Here is a 26676-nt window from a genome sequence, read left to right on the forward strand (position 1 = left end):
ATGAGATTAACATGACACGACATGTAAATAAGAACTTCTCTATATTCTAGCTAGGATGTAAAGTTTGGATCACAACGGCTTCAAAATCTGTAGCCTCAGCCTCCTGACAATTGCTCAAATATCCTGTTTTATTTAGATTCTTCCAGGGAAGTGACGATGGAAACGTGTGTGTTATGCTGACAGCTTGGTATTCATCATGGAGACGCAGCTGAATACGCTGAAACTGACATCATTTCTACATAGTTCATGCATCATAAAGCCATAAATTCCCGCTCGTACCGAACTACAGGAGTTAATTATCTTGTTCTCGTGTGTCAGTAATGAATGGTAACGGATTAGTTTCTATTGATCACCAGATGTCTCCTGAGGAAGTAGCTGTTGAGAGATTGTAAAGACCTGGAAAAAGGCCCTCTTTCTAAATGAAACGTTGCCTTTACAGAAGCGTCGCTCAACCATGAAAGACACGACAGAGACGGCAGGAAAGCTGATGCCTCCAGCATTCAATAAGCAGACTGTGACGGGCACCAAGGAGCCAAAACAGAAAACATCCCCAGAGGTAAGAACAGCTGCAGCCATGCTTACTGTTTATAGCAAAAAGGTGCATCCTGACTCCTCACAATCTCACAGAAAACAACGCCAAGCTCAGTTTAAACGGAGAAAAAAATAACACAATAATCCAGATATGTTGGCTTTAGTTAGGGAACTAAAGAACTGTACAGTTAGCATCAGCTTTACTGTCTCTTTATCTGGTGTAAAGACAAACTTACAGAATTAGAAACGGTTAGATGTTTTAGTGCAGATGACCTTCTCGTTGCAGCAGATGGCATTTAGTTTTCCCAGTTCAGACCAATCTCCACCGAGGAAGAAGAAAACTCAAACTGAAGCTGCCTCTTTCGACTTGGCTAATGCATTTGAGGCCACAGCTGCAGGTATGTCTGAAGGTTTAAATGTCCAGGTTGACATTCAAAATAATGATTCACCTGAATTTAGCCGTTACTTTTGAGGAGTGTAAAACAACCAGAAAGTGTCGGTTTGCTCAGTTCTCTGATCCTCTCCGCTGCTTCAGCTGATCCAGATGTGTCTATGAGATGTAGTCTTGTTCCAAACCAGTAATGAAGTAAAATAAATATTTTTACTGCCAAATGAGTTTTATTGATGATTTGATCTTGTTGCAGGTGCAAGCAGAGAGGTCACCCTGCTGCTTGCAAAATTTGCTGAAGTCCTGAGGTATTAAAACGAAACAGATTTATTTTTTTTACTTTTAAAGGGTCTGAAGTTTGTAACTCACATTGATATTTTTACAGGAGATATAGGATTAGATAATATAGTTTTACTAAATATAGAATCCATGTTACATGTCAGCTACACTCACAGTTCCTCAAGCTGTCCAGATTTCCAGTGATGGACTCAAACTTATCTTCATGGCTCCACCTCCCCAAGTCTTACGCAGGAGACAGGTTGTTGAGGAAGCAGAATAATGTTGTAATTCAGGTCAAATACGCTTTAATTTTTGTTTCACCTTTACTTAACCAGGTAAAATCAGCTTTTTTTTTTTTTTGTTTGTTTAACCTTTACTTAACCAGGTAAAACCAGTTTTATTTTTTATTTTACCTTTACGAGGTCAAATCAGCTTTATTTATTTTTTTTAAATCTTTACTTAACCAGGTCAAATCAGCTTTATTTTTTGTTTAATCTTTACTCAACCTGGTAAAATCAGTTTAGAACAACTTCTCATTTACAATGATGACCTGGCACTTATACAGCTCCAGCTCACAGCACCAGACATAATCAGTTCAAGCCAGTTCACTGATCCAGTTTGAACATGTTCACATTAGTCAGGTTCATAATAACTGTTGATAAAGGCCGATTAGTAGTAAATTAAGTCCTGGTTAAGGAAAACCAACAGATGGAACTGAATTTTCACTTCAGTTCAATCACTCATAAATAAAAAAGTCGTTTGTTGCAACATATCTGTAATCCAGGATCCTGCTGAGAAACACGAATGAAACAACGTCAGATGTTTCTACATGGAGAGTAAAGAGAGGAGCCCAGTACATCATGGGTACTCTCCTAGAACATCATGGGACCTGTCCCAGTGCATCACGGGTTCTCTCCCAGTACATCATTGGTGCATCAGGGGTTCTCTCCTAGTACATCATGGGACATGTCCCAATGCATCATGGGTTCTCTCCCAGTGTCCACAATGCACGTGTAGACTGGTTGGGCAAACTCCCATGCCCTTTCCAGGACCCCATAGACGGTATAGAGCTGGTCCACTGGTCCACGACCAGGACAAAAACCACACTTCTCCTCCTCAGCCAAAAATTCGACTATCCGACGGACCCTCCTCTCCAGGACCCTTGGGGAGGCTGGGGAGAGTGATCCCCCTGTAGTTGGAGCACCCTCCAGTCCACCATGCCAGTCTGCCAGTCCATAGGTACTGTCGCCAATGTCCACGCAATGCTGCAGATGCGTTCAGGCAGGACAGCCCACAGTGTCCACAGCCTCAAGCAACTCCGAGTGGATCTCATCCACCCCCGGGGCCTTGCCGCCAAGGAGCTTTATGGCCACCGGCGGCCAGCCGGAGCTGACAATAGAGACACAGAGCATAGACCAGACTCACTGTCCCCCCCCCTCACTCAGGACATGGTTGAAGCTCTGCTGGAGGTAGAGTTGAAGCTGTCTGGCAGGATTTTCTGCCATCATTAAAGGTTTTTTTTTCTTGTTATGCAGAAAAGTCTTCTTGAAAATATATTTTATCTTGGGAAAAAAATGTAATTATGTAATAATGTAACAATGTACTACTCTATTTTCACACATAATTTCAATTTTGATTTAATGATTCGACTCCTCTTCTTAATGAGTCGAATCTTAGTCAGCTTGTTCACAAAATACTCATTACTTGACCAGGGAAGCTTTCTGTTTAAATAGAAATAAAATTTACTCGACATTATTAAGTTTACAGTATTAATGACGTCCACTAAAAAAATAAATAAAATGTGAGGTAAATATAGTAATGTGACTTAAAATGTGATTAAAATGAATTAATTACAAAACCTGTAATTAGCCACCAAAACCTCCAGTCAAAACGGTGATGTTGGGTGCAGATACTACAGATCTTCGAGCAGAAGGAAGATCTGCTGACTTTTAGCGGAACCATAAAGTGGCTCTACGATGCTATTTCTAGTTTTCTGAGCTTTCTACAACGTAAAAGTGTTGAATACTCGTGGGATATATGAGCGGTGCTGTTTTTTATCACCTAATCGCATGGTTAAGTTTTCCAACCATAGACCGTATATGAAAGATGGGTGGAGCCAGTGGCGGTCAAAAGTGAAGCCTATGCGGAAGTGTCAAAAATTGCAGTTCCCCCCTTCATCCACTAGGGGCTGCAAAACAGAGCAAATCCCCATAGACTCCCATGTTAAAAAGACCAACTTCACAGCAGGAATGAGGTTTACCTTCATGACAACTGTTGGGGGAGTAAATTTTTTTCTAACTCGCCCGTTTAAAAGTAATCTCGAAATTCGGCATATTTAGGGGCGTGTCCTTTTGATTGACTGGTACCCGATATCCCACTTTGAGTAAGAAGAACATAGAACAACTGCGGTTTCTAGCTGGTTAACAACGTGATTTAGCTTTACCTCCGTTAGCTGGTTAGCTCCGGTTAGCTCCTGTTATCTCCAGGTTAGCTTGGTTAGCTCTTGGTTACAGAAAGCTCGGAGTTTGCTCGATGTCAATCATCCACCATGACGCTCACAGCCCCCCTCTCAGCTCCACCTCTTTGCCCATATTTGTATTTTCCGGGCAAGACGACATCCATGCCCCTGCCAAGATAACGATGGTAGGAACCGCCCACCGAGCTTCACTCCAGCTCTTCAGAAACCTACGGGTGATGTCACGGAGGCTCTGCCCATCTTTTTATATACAGTTTGTTTCCAGCCTTCTCTATGTTCGGTTTCCATGGCGACGGAAACTAGGGGACTCAGTGATTGGTCATCTTCTCGACGTTGTGCACATTTACAAGATGAAAGCCACGCCCACCTTCACTGCTAAGTATAACTACTCCTAGCAGTTGACCAATCAGACGCAGGCATAGGGCGGCGCTTTCTCTGTTGGCTTGTTTCTGGCACAAGCTGATCTGAGAGGATAGATACATCATGAATGAAGGGTTTTGCTTGATTATTTCTTGCCCTTTTGCACATTGCATATTTATATGCAATGTGCATAAAAGAGACACTTTAACATTTCCAAATATTCATCAAGCTATCGACCACAAACAAATGTTCCCCTTTCAAGTTTCACATGTGAATAATGGCTTTGGTTTGTTGCAGTGATAGAGCAGTGGCAGATACCGCCCAGATGAAGGAGCTGGAGGGCATTCTGACCGAAGCTCGAAACCTGGAGTCCTTCCTGAAAGAGAAGAAGAACCACCTGAGGCAAACACTGGCTCTGATATCTGATAAACTGCAGGGATAAATATGCTGCATGGCCATAAACGCCTCAGTTTTACCTCTAAACAGCTGTTAGTGAACCGAACGTGATCAGTCTGTGATCCTAAATATCTGGAAATGTGAAGGAGTCTGAACTTATATCTTCATAGATTTATTAGAGATTTTATTTAAAGTCCATTAAATAAAAATCTTTATTCTCTGCAATTATTATTTCACGTAATTCCGTTTGTTTCATATAATCCAGTTAAAGCGGGTCCATCATACAGTCCACACCAGTCCAGTTTATATTCCACTTAGGAAACCTCCATCAGAACCAGCATGGCGGCCAACCATCTGGACCAGTTAGAGGTTTAGAGAAGCATAACTCTAAGGCAGTTTAGTTTATTTAGGATCCCCATTTCTGGGGTCCAGCACAATTATAACATCAAAAGCAAAAACTTGTAAAAGTTACACAGCACATCAGCACTTCTTTCAATCATGGAATACAAGCTATTTACATGTTCAAATCCATCTATTTACATCCATTTTTACATACTAAATGTATGCATGTCATGTCCATTCATGTTATTTCCAATACTTTAACCCTAATACATCATATTCTATCACATACACAGTTTACTGTAGTACACACCTTTATTATGCACAAAATATGCTTATTCATAAATTAAATCAACCTATATATTTAATTGTCTATAATACCAATCCTTTTGTACCCCTCTGTCCACATTACCAAATTGTTTATTACATTGTATTTATTATACTTTTATCACCAAACCCTTATAATTATGATTTATATAGATACTTGTACTTTTGACAAATAGTCTTTTAATTATATTTTAAAGTTTAATAGATCAGTGGTTAATTTAATGTTCTTCTGTAGTGAATTCCATGTTTTCATGCCTCTATACAGAACAGTTTTTATGGCATCTGATTTTGCTCTAGGCAAGCTAAAATTTCCATTTTTTGCATGTCTTGTGGTATATTCGTGATTTCCAGCACTAAAATTAAGATTATTAAATAAAATAACTGGTAGTTTTAATACAGATATATTTCTAATTACGACTGTCAATGAATATAAGAGTCTGTATTTGACCAACAACCAGTTAAGTTTCTTATGCATTGTGATGATATTTGTCCTGAAATCACACTTCAGTACCGTTTGGGCAGCTCTGTTTTGTACATGTTGTAGTCTGTCTAACACGTCTCTTGTGGCACTGGACAGTAATCTAGCTGAGATAAGATCAGCAATTGAATTATAGTGTTTCTCAATGGGGGTACATGTCCAAGTTGGGGAATTTAGAGGGACTCCAGGGGGTCGTAAAAAAAAAAAAAAAAAACTTCTTGTGATAAACATCCATGAAATAAAACCATCATCATCACCACGACAAAGCCAGAAACGCCACCTGTCATACTGGGAATCTGAGAAGTTTAGACTGAATTCATCACTGGACACGATGAGAAGACCCTCCACCACATCCTGCAGTCTTCTTCTATGGTGTCTTTGTTGGTAGCTAAGGCCAGAAAACGTTTGATGATGATGATGAAGATGCTCTTTCTCCTGCTGTTTACGTCCTCCAGAGACAGCGGTGGACAGAAACTTAAGTCTGTCTCAGAGCGTTTAGTTTTCTGCAGGAAAATAAAGCGTTCCGGCTGGATGGATCCACAGCAGGGTGGAAATCTGGAGACGATACCGTCACATGCTGTTCTGGGAAAGTTTGGAGGGACGAGACGAGAGAACGTCTGATATGAAAACAGATTTTAGTGAAGAGAAAATGTTTGATTTGATTTACATGTTTCATGCTTTTTTTTTTTTTTAATGTTTTACAGCTGAAAGTGTTTCTTCACATACAAATGTTAATAAATCAGGCACCATGTTAATTTCTGTCTTCAGTCAAAGAAACTGCACTGGTTATAGAGTAAAGAGAGGAGTCCAGTGCATCATGGGACGTTTCCCAGCAGCCTGGGCCTGTAGCAGCAGGACTAAAGGGATGGATCAGGATAACCAGACCGGACTAGACGATTCATCAGGAAGGAAAGTTTGAAGATGATCTGAAGGTGGAGAAGTCTGGTTCCTGTAACCAGACCGGGATCTGATTCTGCTTCCTGGAACCAGACTGGGATCTGGTTCTGGTTCCTGAAGCCAGACTGGGTTCTGGTTCCACAGAGAGGGTCTGATAACTGGAGGTTCCGGTTCGAACCTGGAGGAACCAGCAGAAAACCTGCAGTCTGACAATGAAGCTCTGAAGGGAAAATCTGGATCTTCCAGGTCCAGTGGATCCTGGTCTCTGAGGAGAAGTTCAGATTCTGTTCTGGATTAACATGAAGATGAAGCTGGAGAAACATGATCTTTCTCATCACAACCTCCTGCAGCATCTTGGACTAGACGGAGACTTTTCAGAACAACAATGAGGAATTCCAGTCTGGAAGCAGCCGATCCATGCAGCAGTTTTCCGGCATCGCTCTGAGACACAATGCTCCTCATACTGGGAATATTATGTAGGTGGAAGAAGGTTCTAGAAACCTGTTTTATTTGGGAGTCAAAGGACAGATCCTGGTCCAGATGTGACTCTGCTTGAGTTCTAGGTTGGGTTTTTAACGAATCAGTCGTAACGTCAGATTAACACGCATTGGAAAATAAACGCAGAAATATGTATTTTCACGATGGCCAGAAGATGTCAGACTTCCAGCACACTCCCTAAGAAAGGCAAGTTTCCAGCAGGACTTCGATGGACCAAGTTCACGAAGACCATTTCCTTGATTATATTCCATCAGGTTTCCAGGAGTACGGTGAGCGTGTCTCTAGCTATTCATTCAGTGAAGAAGGCTATCCTGAACTGGATCAGAACCAGAACATGGAGGTGTGTGAGAAACACCAAAGGTAAGACCAACTTTTAGAGTCGCAAAAAAAGTTGAGTTGGTCGACCGTTTGAGTCCAGCCCTTAGTCACCCCTGAAGACATCTCGGCCTCAGATTTACGTCAAGATACGGCAGAAGGTTCTGGAGAAAGCCTGGAAATCCTGCATGTAACATGCCGACTGAAACTCCAGCAGAATCTCTGATTCCAGACGGGAGCAAAGAATCTGAGAATCCAGAGACATCAAGAGCATCAACTGCAAAGACAGAAACAGCTGCTGGGCTTCCAGCTGGATCTGCGGTTCCGTCCCAACAGTGCTGCAGCCATCAGAGACCTCCAGCAGACCAGAACCAGAGTCCAAGAGTCTTCCTGCACCAACCACCTTCCTGTTCCAACCACAGTACAAAGACTCCAGCCTGGATGGATCCTCTACCACCTACATGTCCCACATGAAGAGTCCAGATTACTGGAAGCCTCGCATATGAAGTTTGTCTTTGTGTAAATGTGACTGCCATTAAGTAGGTTGGATAATTGGTAAATTAAACTTTTCACCTGTTTGGGGAAATTTCTACAGCTGGATGTCTGGCAGCCATCAGGCCATAAAAAATTAATAAACCTCCAACGACTTGTAAGCTTTTATTTCTACCCATGTAAACCTGATGAGGTCATTATAAATGGTGTGCTAAGCTGAATCTGGTAGCGAAATCTCCGTCAGCTGGCAGTTTTGGACGTTTGGAAGCCAGGACTTTGGAAAATCATGCGGGGCTTGAATGTCGACAAGCACAGAAAAGAAAATATTGCTGTCTGACATGACCGCATGAGGGCTAAACTGGGTTTAGTTTGCTTGCAGCGGCCTTGATGAAACAATTAACAAAATGTCATTCAATAACAGCTAGCTTGTTGCCACCCAACATGGTGGTGTAACAGAAAATGTGATGTCACAGACTGATCGATCATACTGTGTGTCTGTATGTCAGTAGGTGCGTTCCCATTACACCTAAAATTACGCAAAAATGAAATATTGCGATAAAAAATGCTAATAACGCTTAAATAAAAAAAAACAAAAACAAATATCACTAAAAAAGTTATTAATTTCTCATGGGGTGGTTTTTCAGACATTTTGCTCAAGAAATACATATTTGCAAATTGCGCCATCTGTTGGCAGTAGATTGTAGTAGCTCTGACTTGCTATTTTGATTTTTTTTTTTAAAGTACAAAGTCTTCTCACATAGATATTACCTCAAATTAGGTATTTTTTTCTGAGGATTTCATGCCGGTTCGGTGGGTGTGTTGCAAGGAAGAATTTTTTTGCATATTTTTGCTCTTTCAAGGCTTGTTATGATGAGTCTCCATGGCAATGAAAGACTTGTTTACAATCGGGATCAACTGATTAACCTCTCCAAAATCAGGATTTTCAGCGAAACAACACATCAAATCCCGATGGAGTTGAAAAGAAAGAGGAGAGGATGCAGGGCAGGAGTCAGAGAACGAAGAAGGCGATGGAGATTTAAACCATATCTCCCGACCGTCATCATGGGTAATGTGAGATTACTAGCTAACAAAACGGACGAGCTCAAGATGCTAACAAGGTCTCGGAAAGAATACAGAGAGTGCAGTATTATGTGCTTCATCGAGACATGGCTGCATGAACACATCCCTGACTGTAATGTGTCTGTACCGGGCTTTAAAACGGTCCGTGCAGACCGCAGTAGACAACACAGCGGAAAGCTAAAGGGTGGTGGAATTGCAGTGCTGGTTAACCAGCGTTGGTGTCATCCTGGACATGTTCCTGTCAAGGAGAAGATATGCACAAGGGACATCGAACTGTTAGCTGTGAGCTTCCATCCATATTATTTACCCAGAGAGTTTACCTGTGTTATTCTGGTAGCGGTTTATATAATACCTGGTACCGCACCAGACACAGCCTGTGACGTCATCAGCTCCGTCGTTGCTCGGCTACAAACACAGCATCCAAACTCATTCATGGCGATCTCTGGAGACTTCAACAACGTCTCCCTCTCTGCAACTCTACCAACATTCCAGCAGTTTGTCAGCTGCTCCACCAGAGAAAATAAGATCTTGGACTTATTTTATGCAAATATGAATAATGGATACAGTTGTTCTGCCCTGCCTCCTTTAGGAAGATCTGACCATAATCTGGTTCTTCTCACCTCCACCTACAAGCCCGTCGTTCAGCAGCAACCAGTCATCACAAAGACTATCAACATCTGGTCTGCTGAAGCTGAAGATGCTCTTAGAGGAGGCTTTGAGGCTACAGACTGGAACGTCCTCTGTGAACCTCATGGAGACGACATCAACGCCATGACTGAGTGTGTGACAGATTACATAAACTTCTGTGTGGACAGCATCGTCCCAACAAGAGCAGTGAGGTGCTTCCCCAATAACAAACCCTGGATCACCAGTGACCTGAAAAAGCTGCTGAACATCAAAAAGAAAGCCTTCAGGGGTGGAGACAGGGAGACAACACAAAAACTTAAAACACAAACTAAGAAGTGCAAGGAGGACTACAGGAAGAAGTTAGAAAGTCAGCTCCAGCAGAATAACCTGAGGGATGTGTGGTCTGGAATGAAGAAGATCACCGGCTTCAAGTTAAAGGGGGACCAGCCTGATGGAGGTCTGGACAGAGCTAATGAGCTGAACATATTCTTCAACAGGTTCAGTTCACCCCCTACCTCCAGCCCAACAGACCACACACCCTCCATAAGCCCACTGCTTTCCTGTCACGCCTCCAATCTGTCACCCTGCAGCTCAGTCATGGACCAGAACACAGCTTCATCTCCCTCCACATCAGGACATCCTGAGACCTCCACCTTGTTTGTCTCCTGCAATCAGGTTAAGAAGCAACTTGAGAAACTGAACCAGAACAAGGCTGCAGGTCCAGATGGTGTCAGTCCCAGAGTTCTCAAGACCTGCTCAAAACAACTATGTCCGATTCTCCAGCACCTTTTCAACACCAGTCTGAGACAAAATAGAGTCCCAGTGCTGTGGAAAACCTCCTGCCTTGTTCCAGTGCCTAAAAAAACACAACCAGCTGAACCAAGTGACTACAGACCAGTTGCCCTGACATCTCACATCATGAAAGTCCTGGAGAGACTCTTACTGGCTCACCTCAACAAGCAAGTAAACACCTTTCAGGACCCATTCCAGTTTGCATATCGTAATGGATTTGCAATTTTTTCTCATTACTCAGCATCTCTGTTGATAATTCTCATCAGAACCAGAACCAAGAAGGGGGTCTCTGGTCCAAAAACAACTTCAGGAGTCATCCAGGGCTATACATCAAATGAAGTATTAAATGAAAAGGAAAAACTTCCAGCCAGGAGTTTCAAGACTGTTTATTTTATTTGTTTACAGTATTTCTCAAAAATGTACAATGTCAGCCAACACATTGATCAAGTCATTAATTAACTTTCTGACTAAATATGCTTTTATTCATCCATAAAAATGTCATAAAACTGAGACCTAATGTTTTATCTGAGTTATATTACAGTTGTATATGAAAATACCAATAGGAGACGTCTGCAGAAAAAAGATTTAACTGCTGAGGTGTAAATGGGATAACACTCAAATACAAAGACTGAAGTGTAGAAAAACATCTGTACAATTAGGTATTATGATAGAAACAGTCAAATGCTGGACAAAATGAATACATGCTTGGGTAGTGACCTAAATGGAAACAAACTCAATCTGAATATGTTCACAGTGGGAGTCTTTAGCTCCCCACACGTCTATGCTGAGGGGCTGAACGCTCCGTGGAAGCCATACGGGATGTTGACAGGAACTGCAGCCCGACCCAGCTCCTCAAACGTCTTCGCATCCAGAACAAGAAGAAATGTGCTCTTGTCCTGGAAAAATTAACAGGGTAAATAACGTTGGTTTATGTTTGAATCAATAGTGATGAGTCTGTTGCCAGAAGTTGACTCCCTTCTGAAAGTTATGAATCTTCAGAAGGGGCGGGACTTTATTTTGATGAGCACACCATACAGCCAACCACATGCAAGGAAAGACTGGGATCATACCATTATATAAAAGAAGGAAGGGGGTGTAGAGTCATGACAAGCTTGTCAGAATATTCAGATTCTGTTTGATTTATTTATTGTGGTTTTGTGTTCAGTTCATTTAAAGGGCTGTTTAAAATATTAAATAATTGTGGGATTTAATGAAAATAGGCTTTTTGTGGAAATAATGATACAAACCTTTCAGACTAGCAAAGATGCTCAGTGATACTAGACTCACAGAAAAACCTCTTGTGAAATGCACATGGTTCACATGTGGTTTCAGGAACAATTTCATGCAAACAACATATAAAGAACATGTGACTCATATGTAGATTACTTATGCTTCACATGTAAACCATGTAACATTTAGATGGTTCTTCACATGTGATTGACATTTAAACCATGTGTCAAACACATATGAATCACATGAACTACATGTGATGTTTATGTGGTTTCCATGTTCTTCACATGTGTCAGCCCCATGTATTCACATGAGATGCACACATTCTTCACTTATGGTTTAGATATGGTTCATATGGGCAACACGTGGTTTTTCTGTAGGGCCAATCAATGAACCACTTTGGGACGGAAACATCTGGCTATTTCAAGGCGGCCAAGCTTAAAAATATGCACTTCCCTTCACTGGAAGACCATCTAGGAGCTCAAACCCTTTCCAGAAGGTTTGACTCACCTTATTTGGTGTTACGACCACAGAGAGGACGACACCATCGTCCTCCTCGGTAGCGTTCGGGGAAGCTACAAAGATGGGTTCAGAGGGATAAAGGCCAGGATGTTCCCACACCTGAGAAAAACAAGTTCATTGTGATTGTTAAACTGTTCCTGGTCCCAGTGGATGGTTGGACAATGTTTACTGAAACATTACAGCACCTTCATCTGTCTCCCATGGATGTCCATCTTGATCAGAGTGTCTCCTACAAGGTGTCTGAAGCCACAGCCATAGAAGTAGCGGTAGGGCTGGGTGTTGTATTTGCTATAGTTGATCTGCGGGAACTCCAGACCCCCATACTGGTGGAGATCCTCCCCATGCAGGTCTTCGTGGGTACAGAAAACCTGCACACAATAAAAAATACAAGAAAAGTTTATTTATGTGGAATATTTCATGTATAAAGGCAGTTTAATGTGCTTTACAGTAAACTAGATATAAAGAAAAACAGAACCATGAGTTTGTTATTCACACTTAATAAAAAATATAAAGTCATCATAAAATCGTGTAAAATAACTGAAAGGAAATGGCAGATCAGTGATCAGGTATGATGCAGATTTATAGAAGCTGGAACTAAAACAGGATTTTAATAAAGATCTAAAAATGTCCACTTGTAGTGAAAGTTTCCTCTCCAGGAGCAAATTTAGCCCGCTTCTCCATCTTTGGTCTGGACTCTCTGGCATGCACTTTCTGGCCGAGACCCTGGCCTGGATTCTCTGACCCAAACTCCGGCATGGATTCTGGCTTGGAGTCAATGGCCTACACCAGGGATCCTCAATCCTGGTCCTCAAGGCCCAGTGTCCTGCAGGTTTTCCTAGTGTCCCTCCTGGAACACACCAGACAAGCTCTGCATATGTCTGCCAAGAACATGTTGAGTTGAATCAGGTGTGTTGCTGGGAGGGACGCTTGAAAAACCTTCAGGACACCTGTTCTCAAGGACTTGGATTGAGGATCCCTGCCCTTAACTATGACCAGGATTTTCCTGCCCAGACTCAGGGCTGGATTCTCTGACCTAAACTCTCTAACCCAGACTGTTACCTGGACTTTCTGGCCTGGACTATAATCTGAAGTCTGGCCTGGATTCTTTGACCTAAACTCTCTAACCCAGATTCTGACCTGGACTTTCTGGCCTGGACTCTCTAACCTGAAGTCTGACCTGGACTCTTTGACCTAAACTCTCTAACCCAGATTCTGACCTGGACTTTCTGGCCTGGAGTTTCTAACCTGAAGTCTGACCTGGACTCTTTGACCTAAACTCTCTAACCCAGATTCTGACCTGGACTTTCTGGCCTGGAGTTTCTAACCTGAAGTCTGACCTGGACTCTTTGACCTAAACTCTCTAACCCAGATTCTGACCTGGACTTTCTGGGCTGGAGTTTCTGACCTGGACTCTCTGGCGCAGAGTATCTGAACTGAGTCCTGGTTTAGTTTTATATTCTCTGATCTTTGATGGATTCTGTGATTGTAGACATCAGCAGGGTAGTCCCTCTACTCTGTGATTGACTAAAAAACCAGTATAAATGTTAAAATGGCATTTTGAGTGAAAACTGCTGTAGCTGCGTTCTGGTTAATGGCCTTACTAGGAGGCCCAAGGAAACACCAGTGCAGTGGATGATATTTAATGAGTGAACATCAGTCACCGCTTGGTGTTACACATTACCCAAATAGGAACTCTGCAGAAACGTTTATGACAACAGCTTTAACCCACAGGAGCTTTCCCACCTTGTTCTTGTCCATCCTGATGGCCGTTGCCGTGGTGTTAGGCAGGTCGATCAGGTTCTGGTTGTAAGGTGCTTTCTGGTCCACTCTGAGCGGCAGAATGAAACGTCGAGGGAAGGTTCTGCACAGGGTGTTGTAGACCTTTCACAGAAACGTACATGTCATCATCGGCTCCAGCTCACAGCTGAAGCCAGACTGGACTCGTCCTGCTCACCTCATCCAGCGCCTCGCCACACTTCCGCAGATTCTGGACGTTGTAGTTTGAGATGACCTGTCCGTCGTCTGAAGCACACATGTCCAACACCAGGAAGCCATCGTCCTCGTATGCATTGATCTGGTGGAAGGTCGACAGAGGCTTGGCCACATACTGGATGGAGCTTTGCTGGAAAACAGGGATGAAAATGTTCGAGTGTTCTCTGTGACAAGAATAAACAGGCCTCAAGTTAGGGCTCTAACCACACCTCTCCTGTCTGCTTGTGGATCACATGGAAGATGGTGTTGAGTTTGGGGTTCCAAGAGAAGCCGTCGCTGATGCTTTTCCCTGTCAGCTTTCCTGTTGCAATCTTCAGCAGGTCCATCTTGATGGGCTGCTCGATGAACACCACGTAGTTCTCAGACATCGCTGTCATGGAATAAAGTAGGGTGTCGTTTATAAGGAAACACCTCTGGTTCCAAGTTCAGATAAAACCAGTTCATCTTCCCTGCAGGCTCACTGGCTCAAAATGAACCAATACATCATTTAGCTCATCTATCAATTATTCATGTTGATGATTAGACTGCTTTTCTTCACGTATAACGCAGTGCAGCAATAGGATAGTAAGATATAACGTAGATCAAAAGTGACATTACTCGAAGGACTTTTACTGACCAAAACTGTGGTAGTAGGACGGCTTGATCTTGTCCACTGCGGGAATCGAACACAGGACCGTGGTTCCCTCCAAGGTTTCTCCTTCTCCTTTCTTGGCTGGTGGCACTCGGATGATGTTGTAGTATGCTCCTGTCAGAGCAGACACAAACGCAGTGCTGATTAGATGATTGGACATGTAGCAAGGATAGGTTTGCTGCTGCACATTACCGTAAGTACATCCAGTTAATATAGCTCCTCATCGGAAAAATGAAGTTTATAGATTTGAGTGTTTGTAGAATTATTGTTACAGCAAACACTCTTGGTATAACTTAGACACATTAACACATTGTTGTATCCCAGGTGTATTGGGTGTTTCGGGTCTCACAACAGACACCCTCGCCTAGGTGATCCAACCAGGGTTGATCAAGTAGCCTTGTGTCTAAGTGTAAGTAGCCTGTAGCCACTGGTCCGCCCGCTCGATCTACAGCCATCTCTACGCTTTCTCTGCTGTGTCTGATGCTTTTGAGGCTTTCCTCTTCTGGTCTCATTGATGCTCTCTGGGAACTTGAACTGTCTCACTAGGTTGACCTTCAGCTGCCAGTCTGATGGCTGATGGCAACAGCCCCCCGATTGACTCCAGTTCTGCTGTGGCTTCTCCCCAGCCCTAACAAAGGCAATGATTTGCCTTGTTGGGTCTTGGCGTTTGCTGGCGGTAATCCCTTCACCTCTAATAGGACCCGCAGCACATGGTCGTGACACCAGGGGTATCGCCCCTCTCCATGTGCTCGCGGGCAACAGCTCGCAGGTAACAGCACAGAATGCCAGGTTTCTGGCAGAGAAAGCACAGTGGAGACTCTGCCAAGCCCCAGCGAAAGAGACTGGACGGACTTGGAAATACAACATACACTGACTGAATGAGGAACTTGATCCGGTGTGGCTCAGATCTCCATAGCTCTGTCCAGGATATGCTCAAGTCAACTACCTCTTCCCAACGGGTCCATGCGCCCTGCTGCCGCATACCTACTACCCGACTGCAGCGTGCTTCCTCCACCCCTGCCCGGACCTCCTCTTGGAGGAGCTTTTGCCTCTCCTTTCCTTGGGACTGATTTTATTTAGGCCTTGGAATGCTCCCAAGACCTGCCTGTTCAGATGCCACTGTTCCTGTTGGTGTCGCAGCCATGCTTCAGCTTGACTAACTCCTTCATGGGCCTTCCTGCTGGTTCTCACTTTAATGCCTGCCGAGGACTTTGTTGTCCCTAGAGTCCCTATACAGCAGCACCTCCCTTGTTCGGGGAACCATAAACTCCTCTGTCAGACTATTGAGGGGCAGTTTAAGCTTGGTGTTCTTTCTGTACAAGCCAATGCTGCTGAGGCTCTGTGGTAAGCCCAACTACTTCCGGAAGAAGATGTGACCTTCCTCTCAAAGCACTCTATGGTGGTCATTGGCACATAGACCAGCTGCTGCCAGTGGAGTTGTGACAAACTGCCATACTGGTAAATCCAGGCTTTAAACTTGCCTGGTCGCACAGACTTGTCCACCACTGTTAACCAGGTATCTAACTCCTTTGATTTTGTCTGGAGCATTGCAGCATCTTTTAAGATGCCATTATAGATCTTTCCCAGGCTCTTCAAAGGCTTCTCTCTCAGATGGAATCTGAACACCCCCTATTGAGAAGAGAAACTGGTCTGACACCTTACATCTGTGCATAGCTGATAAGACATCCAAGGCCTTGTAGGATCCATCTGAAGCCTAGGACTGATGTTGAAGCCACTGTCAGATCATCTATAAATGCTCTGATGGGGGGCTGCTGAAAACCGTAGTTGGTGAGGGGGCTCTGCATCCCACCTTTGCTGTCTTCACCAACATATTCATGGCTAAGAAAAACAACATCACCGAAATAATACATCCGGTGATTATGCACTTCTCCAGCCGATGAAATGCAGATGTTAATGCTCCGGTGGTAACTCTCAAATTGAAACGGCTGGCAGGACAGGACAGGACTGCCAGAATTAAAAATAACAAAATAAATTTCATTATGTTATGTTCATAAAGATGCTAAAGAAACTTGAGATGATGCTTCACATGACTAGTTCAGGTTCACCTCACTGAGATGACCTAATGTCCCTGAAGGCAGCAGGAAGTTGGTGTGTGCGTAGTTTTAGCTAAAATAATGTCAGACCACCAACCTCTCCGTTTCGCTGGAACGCAGTCACATGACACTACCTTCCTCCTCATCACCATCATCATTCTAACAGGTAAACTGTTTTATGTCTAGAAAGTGATAAAGACACTGGTAGAGGGTGGATTGTTGCTGAAATGAGGCTGATGTGGAGACCAGATAAACTGGTTTCTGACTGAAAATGTGCAGTTTTGTTCTAGGTTTTTATAGTCTTATTAAGGGTCGTAGGGAAACTGGAGCCTTTCCCAGCACTCTGGGCAAAAAGCAGGGTACACCCTGGACAGCTTGTCAGTCCATTGCAGGGCCAACACAAAGATAAACAACCACTCATTATCACTCCTATGGGCAATTTAGAGTAACCAATTAACCTAACATCCATGTCTTTGGCTGGGAAACCCATGCACACACAGGGAAAACATGCAAACTCCTCACAGAAAGGCCACTATCCAAGCCTCCCCCCAGGCAAGGATCAAACTAGCAACCTTCTTGCTGTGAGGCCACAGTACTAACCACTACGCCACCTGCAGCCTCTTATCAACTTTTACTTCATGGGAGTTATCGATTCACCATCTGAAAAAATCTCAATAAATTATTAGACTTTTGAACCTCTAATTTATATTTTAAATAAAAGTATACACAATGGTGCACATTGCTGCTTTCACATATTTATCTTATTATTAACATGGATTTAACTTAAATACAAACATTTATTCAACCTTTTTCACTCAAAGTGCACATGATTCATTCATTCATTCATTTTCAGAACCGCTTATGCCAATTCAGGGTCGCGGGGAAGCTGGAGCCTATCCCAGCTGGCTTTGGGCGACAGGCAGGGTACACCCTGGACAGCTTGTCAGTCCATCGCAGGTGCACATGATTCATTGAGATTATTTAGTTGATTTGAATGTGACAGTGCACATTAATGAACATAAAATATTACTGTAAATATGCTGGATTTTCCAACAATAGCACCTCACAGCTCTGATCTTTTTGTTTTTAATTTTTTTTAAATAATTTGATTTATTTAGTTTGATTAATTTAATTTAATATTCAGTTATATAACATTACTGTTCAGCCCTTGATGAAAAAGGTCTTAATCATTTTAATTTTATTCATTTGAAATCTTCATTTATATTTATTTATCAATTTATTATATACTTAGTTTATTTAATATTTGTCTTTTTTATTTTACATTTAAGTAAACTAAACTAAATACAATAAAAAATGAAGTTTTTATTGGGAGTAAAAATCCAGGTGTTAGAAGGTTAATAACAGCTGAATTAAAATGGAGGCTGGAATACCTTTAGGCGTGTATGAATTTCCCATGTTGTAGGTGGTCCCGTTGGGTTCGTTGTGGGGGTGTGCGGTCGCTCCATTTACAGCGATGAACTTGCTCCAGTCCACCTGCAAACCAATAAAAACTAGATGTGGGTTAACATGCTTGTTGTGTTCCAGTTTACGCTTTTCATTCATCAGATAACGGCACCATGTCAGCTGCTTCCCTCACCAATCGTCTGCCAGTAAAACTAAAATCCATGTTCAAGACAAAGTCTTACCTTTGTGATGGTCTCAAGTGTCTCCGGGTCCACCTTGTGCATAATGTTGGACTCTGTGCTGACGTAGTAATCACCTTTGTAGGTCACAAAGCTCACGTTGGCGTTGTCTGTGGGCTCTGAGGGGAAAGAAGTTATACTACTTTTCGTCCATGATGACGTTTCCGTGGCAATGTTATGCTGCAACAGAGTACTTACTGGGTAATTCAAACCTGGACAGGAATCGCTGGAAGAAGTTCTTGCAGGGGTCTGGCATGGTGACGGTCCCAAACTCGGACACAACGATGCGGTTGTGCTCATTGTTGGACTGGTAACTATCGCTTGACAGGAAGCGGCTTTTATACATCACCTGCCCGCTGGAGATTTTAAACTGGTGCAGGAGAGCCATCCCATCAAACCAGTGGTTGAACCTGAGGAGAAAGACTCCGCTCCATCATTCAGTTCTGCTTTTAGATGGAGGGATAAATTTGGATTTACTCACTTCTGGTTGCCAATCTCGAACTTCCCTGGTCCGTTTCTCAGGAAGTTCCCGTTGATCCATTTTGGGATGGTGCCGGTGACGACGGTGCTGATGGGCTCAGGAGTGTCTTCCACTGATGTCACAATGTTCTCAATGCACGGCAGACCGTGTACGTCTGTGAAGTGGATGATTTTCTTCTTAGACTTGGATTTTTTGGCTCCTGTGGAGAGAAGAAATTTGATTCACAAAAGCATCCACCAATCAACCCAGTCATGGGTGTGAGGCTGGTCTGACCTGGAGAGCCGAGCTTCTGATGTTGGATGGAGTTCATGGTTGGTCTTGTGTAGCTGCTGCTGTTGCATCTGCAGCTTTATACCATCCGTCTGAGGGAAACTCCCTCCCAGAAGACCCCAAGGATGCAACCAGCACTCGTTTCACGGTTGTGTAAGCCTTCACCAAACAAGGACACTGATCCAAGACAGAATAAGGAGTTACTTGCTCACAGAGATAATCACTTGATCTTCTTATCAACTGGTAAATTTTTTTCCTTTCAATCCACTCTTTATCCAGCTCAAGTTTGTGATGCTGGGAGGGATTTTGCTTTTAATAGATCCACATAAAAAGCTTTTTTTTCCTAAATAAATCTGTTTATTTGTGGAATAATGAGGGCAATTGAAATGTTTTTCTGCCATCAGGGAAAATCCCAGTCTGAGTTTGCAGAAATTAAATGAGTGTCTATACCTATACAAAAAGTATGTGCATGTAATAGTGGAAGCTGTGAAAGTGCAAGTGAGGTATAATTGTTGGATGAGAGGTTGCACGGAGGTCATATGGAGCACGCTATCTAAATGCCATGTTTATAATTGAACCGCAGAGTCGTGGCTTCTTCAAGAAAGACAAAGTCTACCTTTGTTTTCCAGCAATACAGAGACGTTGAAAGTCATTTCATGTAGTTTCTGTGTGACAACTGCAGCAGTGACTCAAGATTGTAGAGAAGATCGAAAAACTACCAGAAGGTCGGTGGTTTGAATCCCGCTCTCCTTGTCATCTATGCAGGGTCGACATTGCTGCTGTATGAATGTTGGGGTAGTGGTCGGAGAGTCCAGGTGTCCATCAGTCTTTTACAGGACAGCTGTCCAATCCAACTTATTTACAAAGCACTTTAAAACAACCATTTAAAAGAATAAGCAACAAAGCATTAACAATAAAAATTAGATAAGTTAAATAAGTTGAAATATTAAAAAGTAATCTCAAGAAGGTTAAAAAGAAAAACTGTTGGTTTTCAGAGTGATTTTAAAACGTCTGACTTGTACAGAGAGGCAGGTTGGTCCACAAGACCAGTGACAGCCGAGGCAGATCTCTACTTTGCTCTTGGCACCATCAGGAGCAGCTGATCGGCAGATCTTAGAGAGTGTGTAGGTGTGTAAGGATGAAGCAAGGCAGGGTGGCTACACACGTAGCTTACCGTCACCAAGGATGCATGAGGATGAACAATGGATCCAACGTAAGCACTTTGAGAGCCATTAGCAATAAAGCTCAATATAAACCATCTTTAAAATTACATATAAATATGCACAAACAAAAAACCTGTCTCCATGCAGAACTGATGTGTCCTTGCAGCACGTCTGGCTTACCACCAAAATGAAAATGGAAATTTTTTCAGTAGTTTTATCCATGAATTTATATTTAAGTTTCTGCATTTTCTAGTTTTATAGATAGCGGACTTGCAGATCTAAAACTTCTGCACAGCTTCTTCCTCGTGCAGAGCCATCAGTCCTGAACATGGACTTCATCTCCTCCTCTTATTGAGGTGATAAACTGGAGAAAATGAAGCCTCTCACGGAGAAAAGTTTGAATGGTTTTGTATCACCCATCTGTAACTATGAGGAAGGACCGGGTCACACACACTTTCTCGTTTTGCAGAAACACAGTTATGTTCTGACATTTCATACAGGATTACATGGACAAAGACAACACCACAACTGTGTGTGGTTAACAGGATTTAAGAGGTTGAAGGAAGGAAGAGGCGGAGTGGACATCTGGGACAGCGAAGCAGTGAGCTGGTCAGGGAGACTAAGGACGAGGGTCTTCAAGAGACCAGGGTATGGAACCATCAAGACAGGACCTGAAAGAACCTTGTAAACCTCAGGCTGAGCTGCATTCACAGCGGGATTGTTGCTACATTTTCTGATTCCCAATGAGCCAAAGCTGCCTCTAACAGAACCAGTCTGCTCATCACACCACCTGGACTCTGAGTCTTCACTATCTACAGCTTTGTTCAAATAAATCTGTTAAAGACGCATTATGTAACTTTCTGACTCTAAAACTCAGTGTTTCAGACTTTTCCAATGACACAGTGACCATCCATCATGTGTATCTCTGGAGCCGCTGCTGCCCAACAGCGTCCAGAGGCTGAGAAACCCAACACTATACAACTTTTTCCAATCGAGACGCTACATGACGTTGCAGCAGAGTTTCACTTCATGGTATAATAAGGAACTGGCTGTTTGGAAAACGCATCGTAGATGATTCAGCAAAGAAATGCACGATTAAAATCAAGAAAGACAAAAGAGTCATCGTGAGATCATGTTTTGCTGGCTGCAGAGAGCTAACGGGTCAGGTAGGATGCAGGATGGATGCCAGCTTATCTGTCGATAAGGGGTGAGTGGTGGGAAAATGGCAAAAGTTTGGTAACGTGTCTTTAAAACCAGCATGCTGAATTACTCTTCCTCTCCTTATCACAAATAGATGTGAAGGACATGGATGGGAATGCAATGGGTCCAGAAAGTGAGACAAACAGGAAGTAGAGGAAGTGAAGTAAGTGTAACCCCGGGGAGCCACTGGACGTAGAAGCCGCCGTGCGGCGCTCATGCAGCTGACCACTGCAACACCAGTCAACAGGAATGGTTCTACCAGGTGCACCACAGTGCATTTTTGAAGGATCCCCAAAGCGCCGTCGCTTTCCGCTTCTCTAAAATATGGTTCTTTTTTTGCAGCTTTTAAACCTCGTCAATCCAGTGCAGAGCAGATCGTTCAGGCTGAAAATCCGTTGATGAAAACCAAAGTGGATCCGATGGATTCTGCCTGTAAAAGACTACATGCCCACTTTGGGTGCATTTTACTCCGAAACATCAACATTTCTTCATTACCAGCACCGTACCCAAGCCATTAGGTGCAAGACCATTTTACTTAATAAGCAATAAATGACACTGTGGAAAACATGCATTTATCTTGGAGGAAAGCTGCGCCGTTTTGTAACCTGCTGTTTTGACACCACACATCCCGACTATGAAGAAATAAAGAGATGCACGAGAGACACGGTCAAACTCTGCCTGCTTCACTTTAAAGCAGTTTTATGAAGCATTTTAAGAAGGCTTACAGCAATATGGCACAATGACGCAACCACAACACAGAAGTTCTGCTCTGAAACTCTGCTGGTGAAATAGGATACAGTGTGGAAAGCTCAATGTAGCCCACCGCAGCGCTTCCATAACGCTTCCATGTTCAGCAGATCCCCGGAGTAAGAAGGCTCACCAGGTGATTGGAAGCTCCCTGCTCCCAAACCTAAGTTAACACATTAACTCCATTTTGTGAAATTTACAAATTTGATGTGAAAAAGACAGTCGTATTTCCATGCTACCTGCAAGTCCTCATCTAACAGGTGGACCTCCGTTTTTTTTTTTACATGTTTACATGCCAATTTAATGAAATTATATTATTAGTTCTTTAAGCTATTTTGAGCCTACTATATGTGAATCTCTATCTACTCTGGGATCATCTTACCTGCATAAACACATTTATACTGTCGGGACATCCTTTATTCATTCAAAGTTCACAGCCATGATGTTATTTCTTTAGACCACATTCAGTTGTTTTAAAGATCATTTATCCACAAATAGCCTCATTTCCACCAACTAGGCAGGTCGAGTTGGTTCGTGTTGGGTCAGGTCAGGTCAACTTCTGCTGTGTCTCCCCTCAGTTATGGGGTTCCCCAGGGATCAATCTTGGTACCTATCCTTTTCTCCCTGTACATGATTCCCCTGGGCTCTATTTTTAAAAAGTATTAAGTTTTTCACCGTTTTGCAGATGACATTCAGATTTATCTGCCTGTAACTGCAGTGATAGCAGGTCTACAATGAAAAATTTTACAGGACTGTCTGCAGGATGTGCATTCATGAATGGGGGCTAATCTTCTAAACTTAAATTGAAATAAAACAGAAATTGTGGTTTTTAGTCAAACAAGCCATCTGCACGGACATGACAGTGTTATTGGTCCTCTGTCCTCCAACTCCCACCCCTCTGCGAGGAACCTTGGGATTTTTGTCGGCATGTATCAGTTTGACAAGCAAATTAGTTGTGTCATTGAATCTAGCTTTTTTCCACTGAGACTTCTTTAAAAAATAAAGCAGCATCTCCCCCGGGCTTACTTTGAAAGAGCAATTCATGCTTTGTCACAACACCATTAGATTACTGTAACTCCCTTTACATCGGGTTGGACCGGGTTCCCTCCAGTGCTTGCTGAATGCCGCAACCAGTCTTTAATTGTTTTTAAATGTTTGCATTTTATGGCCCCATCTTATTTAACTGAGCTTCTGCGGCTCTATGCTTCGTCAAGAGCCCTAAGGTCTACAGATCAGCTCCTGTTGGGACTGCCTAAAACCAGGATCAGAACTAGAGGAGGTAGTTTTCTCAGTGGCAGCTGCTAGACTGTGGAACAGCCTTCCGCTCTCTGTTCGGGCCTCACACTCACAAGCCCATTACTTCTCCCTGGCATTTAAAACGTAGCTTAACAGGATATCTTGGCTATATTTATTTATTTATTTATTTTACATGTCTACTGACTTCACTTTTTTTTCTCTTACTTAGGTTTTATTGTTGTGTCTTTTACCTGTTTTATTGTGGTTTTACTTGTTGGCCCCACAGTATTTTCTTTTAAACCAAAGATTGTTTTTTTATTGATTTTTTTTTTTTTTTTTTTGATATTGTTAGTATGCATACTTTTAATTTGATTTTAATTTTATTCGACACTTTGGTCAACGGAGGTTATGTTAAATGTGCTATATAAATAAAATTTGAATTGTATCTCCACACATGGAAACCAGGGAGGGTACCCCAATATCCAACCTGACCAATCCTACTTTTTTGGATCCTTCCATTGAAGTACCACTCAAACTGATCCAACCCCAAAAGGACGAAGCTTGACACACTGCAATCATTTGATTGGTTGAAAATAAGTCTCACCATGTGTGACCTGGCATACAAACAAATCAGGAATGGTTCCTGGTTCAGAGCAACGGATTTTTCTTTTTGTTGACAGAATCTCTGCTTAAAATAGCACTATGAAGACATGGACATCCAAGGAGGTCTACACTTTCCCCAGGATCGCCATGCAGGAAGCGGTCCAGACAGAACATGAATGAAAAAACAAAAAAAAACCTACTCAACTCCTGAGCAAGTCTGGTTCACTGAACATCTTATGTGGTGTGCACATTTAGACACAGGATTCCATGACTTCATTCCACCATTTTGTTTGTAGTAGAAAGATGATGACTTGGTGTGTAACCCAGCTGAAATATTAAGATGTTTTAAATAAAGGATGACTGTCTGAAATTAATTCACAAAAAAATTGAATACAATATATCAAGTGATATATTTACATTAACAAATGGAAAGTAAATAAAGATAGCCCACTTCATTAATACATCTACATAGGTTAGGTTTGGTCATCAGGGAATCAAAATATAAACTGAGTGTATGAGCACAAATAAATATCAAACACTATAAAATATTAAGGAAAGGTAAATCAATGAAATTGTCTGTCAACTCACAGCAGTTCCTTTGTGGTCTTGGGTTTGGAGGGAAAAGACTGGTCTAATTTGACTGGTTGGATTTTATAACTTCCTGGTTGATCATATTGGGTAACAGGTAATGGTGGGAGTGGTGATATCAGGTAAGGTGGTGGCAAATAACTTGTGATTTATAAAAGAAAAAGGAAGATGTCACACTGCGATGACATTGTGTTTTCGCGGAGCTGAAGTATCGGCTGATAAGCTGCCTCTCAGGTAAAATCACGGCTGTAGGAATGTGACAAAGGTGATGTTACCAGGTGACAGAGAGGGCTGCAGCTCCTTTTCCTTCTCCTTCTCCTGGTGCTCAGTGTCTGAGAAAGCGGACAACAACAAGCCAGTGTGGGGAACAAAATGTGTCAGAATTCTGCTGTGAAGATGTGAGGCTGTAAAGAGGCAAAAACTCAGATGGGCACCGGGACATGTCTGCATAAAAGAGGTCATTTGGACACTACACTTTGTTTTTATTGAGAAATCATCGTGCAATAAACATCAAGGTTTACTAGCAAATGAGCTGAGACCATCCATCATCCATCCATCCATCCATTGTTCCATCCAACCAACCATCATCCATTGTTCCATCCAACCAACCATCATCCATTGTTCCATTCAACCAACCATCATCCATCCATCGATCCATCCATCCACCCTACTATCCTTTCATTCATCCATCCATCCGTCTTTCCATCCATCCATTCAACCATCCATCCATTGTTCCATCCAACCAACCATCCTCCATCCATCCATCCATTCATCCACCCTATAACTACTCTGGTCATAAAGAATCCACGCTTCTTACTGATGCATACTTAGGCATGCAAAACAAAGTTTATTTTCTTGAATGAACTTTTTCTTTTGTTCTACAGTCTTTTCTGTCAGTCTTTGACATTTATGTATGGAGTGGTTGTCGCCACAGCAAAGACACACTACAGGATTTGAGGCTTGAGTCAATCTACTAGTAGTCTCTTGTCTGTCTGAGTCTTTCATCGTTTCAGTAACTTTGCTTTATTTGCTACCTCACTGAAAACATCAGAGGACTTTACACTGGTAGCAAAATTGTTAGCCTTCGAACGCTTTATTTCTCTTGGTGACCTCTCCTCTGAGGCCTTTAAAGCAAGAAGCGATGATACTGGGTTGCATGCAATGCGTGCTTCCTTTGATACAAATGCAGCAAACTCTTCGAAGGTTGGGTAATCTTTGGCTTGATCAAGCTTCTCTGTAACAAAACGATTCCAGCTAGCTGTTACCCAGTCTGGAAGTTTGGCTAGCATCTTCTGATTTTCTTCACAGTCATTTAACACATGAAGACCTTTGACATGAGGCATGGCATTGCTATATGTTTGCAGAAAATCACTGAATTCTCTTAGCCTGACATATTCTCTTGTGCCAATTTTTGGCCACTTATTAAGCTTTTCCCTGAAGGCCCGTTGCACAACAAACGAATGCCCATACCTGGCATTAAGCTTGTCCCAGGCATGCTGGTAGGCTTCTTCATCTTTTCTGTAAAAACTACCCTCCAAAGCTGACCTGGCTTCCCCAGTAACATACCTTTGGAGGTAGAACAACCTGTCAGCAGGATTTGAGCATCGTCTTTCTATGAGTGCCTTGAAGCTGATGCTCCACTCAGTGAACTTCAGTGGGTCACCTGAGAAAACAGGGGTTCTGGAACTGGAAGCCGAGTGAGGGCTATGGACTCATGTAATGTTTGCACTAAGCTTGGTTCATTCTTAATGAGTTGCTCGTTCTGATTTGTTAGCTTTGAATTAGGGGAGGGAGGGCTTCTCTCTTCATTGTACGAACAACCATCCCTATCAACCTTTTCCTTTAACTCTTCTTCAGTGTACACTCTAAGTTTTGCTTCTATTACCTCAACATCTCTCTGATTTTCAAGCCGTTTTAGTTGTTGGCGTTGTGCTTCAATAGCAGCTTCCATTTCAATTTCAGCCCTCTTTGCAGCTAGCTGCGCAGCAGTCTCTGCTCTCTTAACTGACATACTTGGTGACTCAGACGAATACTTAGAGCA

At 42.6% G+C, this 26676-nt stretch overlaps 1 protein-coding gene across 1 annotated transcript; it reads right to left on the bottom strand.

Moving 5' to 3' along the window:
• Positions 1-11054: 11054 nt before the first annotated feature.
• On the bottom strand, positions 11055-19138 carry LOC306760808 (carotenoid-cleaving dioxygenase, mitochondrial-like; the record flags this gene model as incomplete). The annotated part of the gene is made up of 12 exons (XM_079246803.1): positions 11055-11171; positions 12016-12126; positions 12213-12395; positions 13771-13908; positions 13982-14149; positions 14229-14389; positions 14636-14764; positions 18096-18198; positions 18351-18466; positions 18546-18757; positions 18829-19027; positions 19102-19138. 12 exons carry the CDS (start codon positions 19136-19138, stop codon positions 11055-11057), a joined length of 1674 nt encoding a protein of 557 aa, XP_079102929.1.
• Positions 19139-26676: the final 7538 nt, after the last annotated feature.

The sequence above is a fragment of the Telmatherina bonti genome (assembly GCF_933228915.1).
Source record: "Telmatherina bonti genome assembly, chromosome: 9".
Lineage (NCBI taxonomy): Eukaryota > Metazoa > Chordata > Actinopteri > Atheriniformes > Telmatherinidae > Telmatherina > Telmatherina bonti.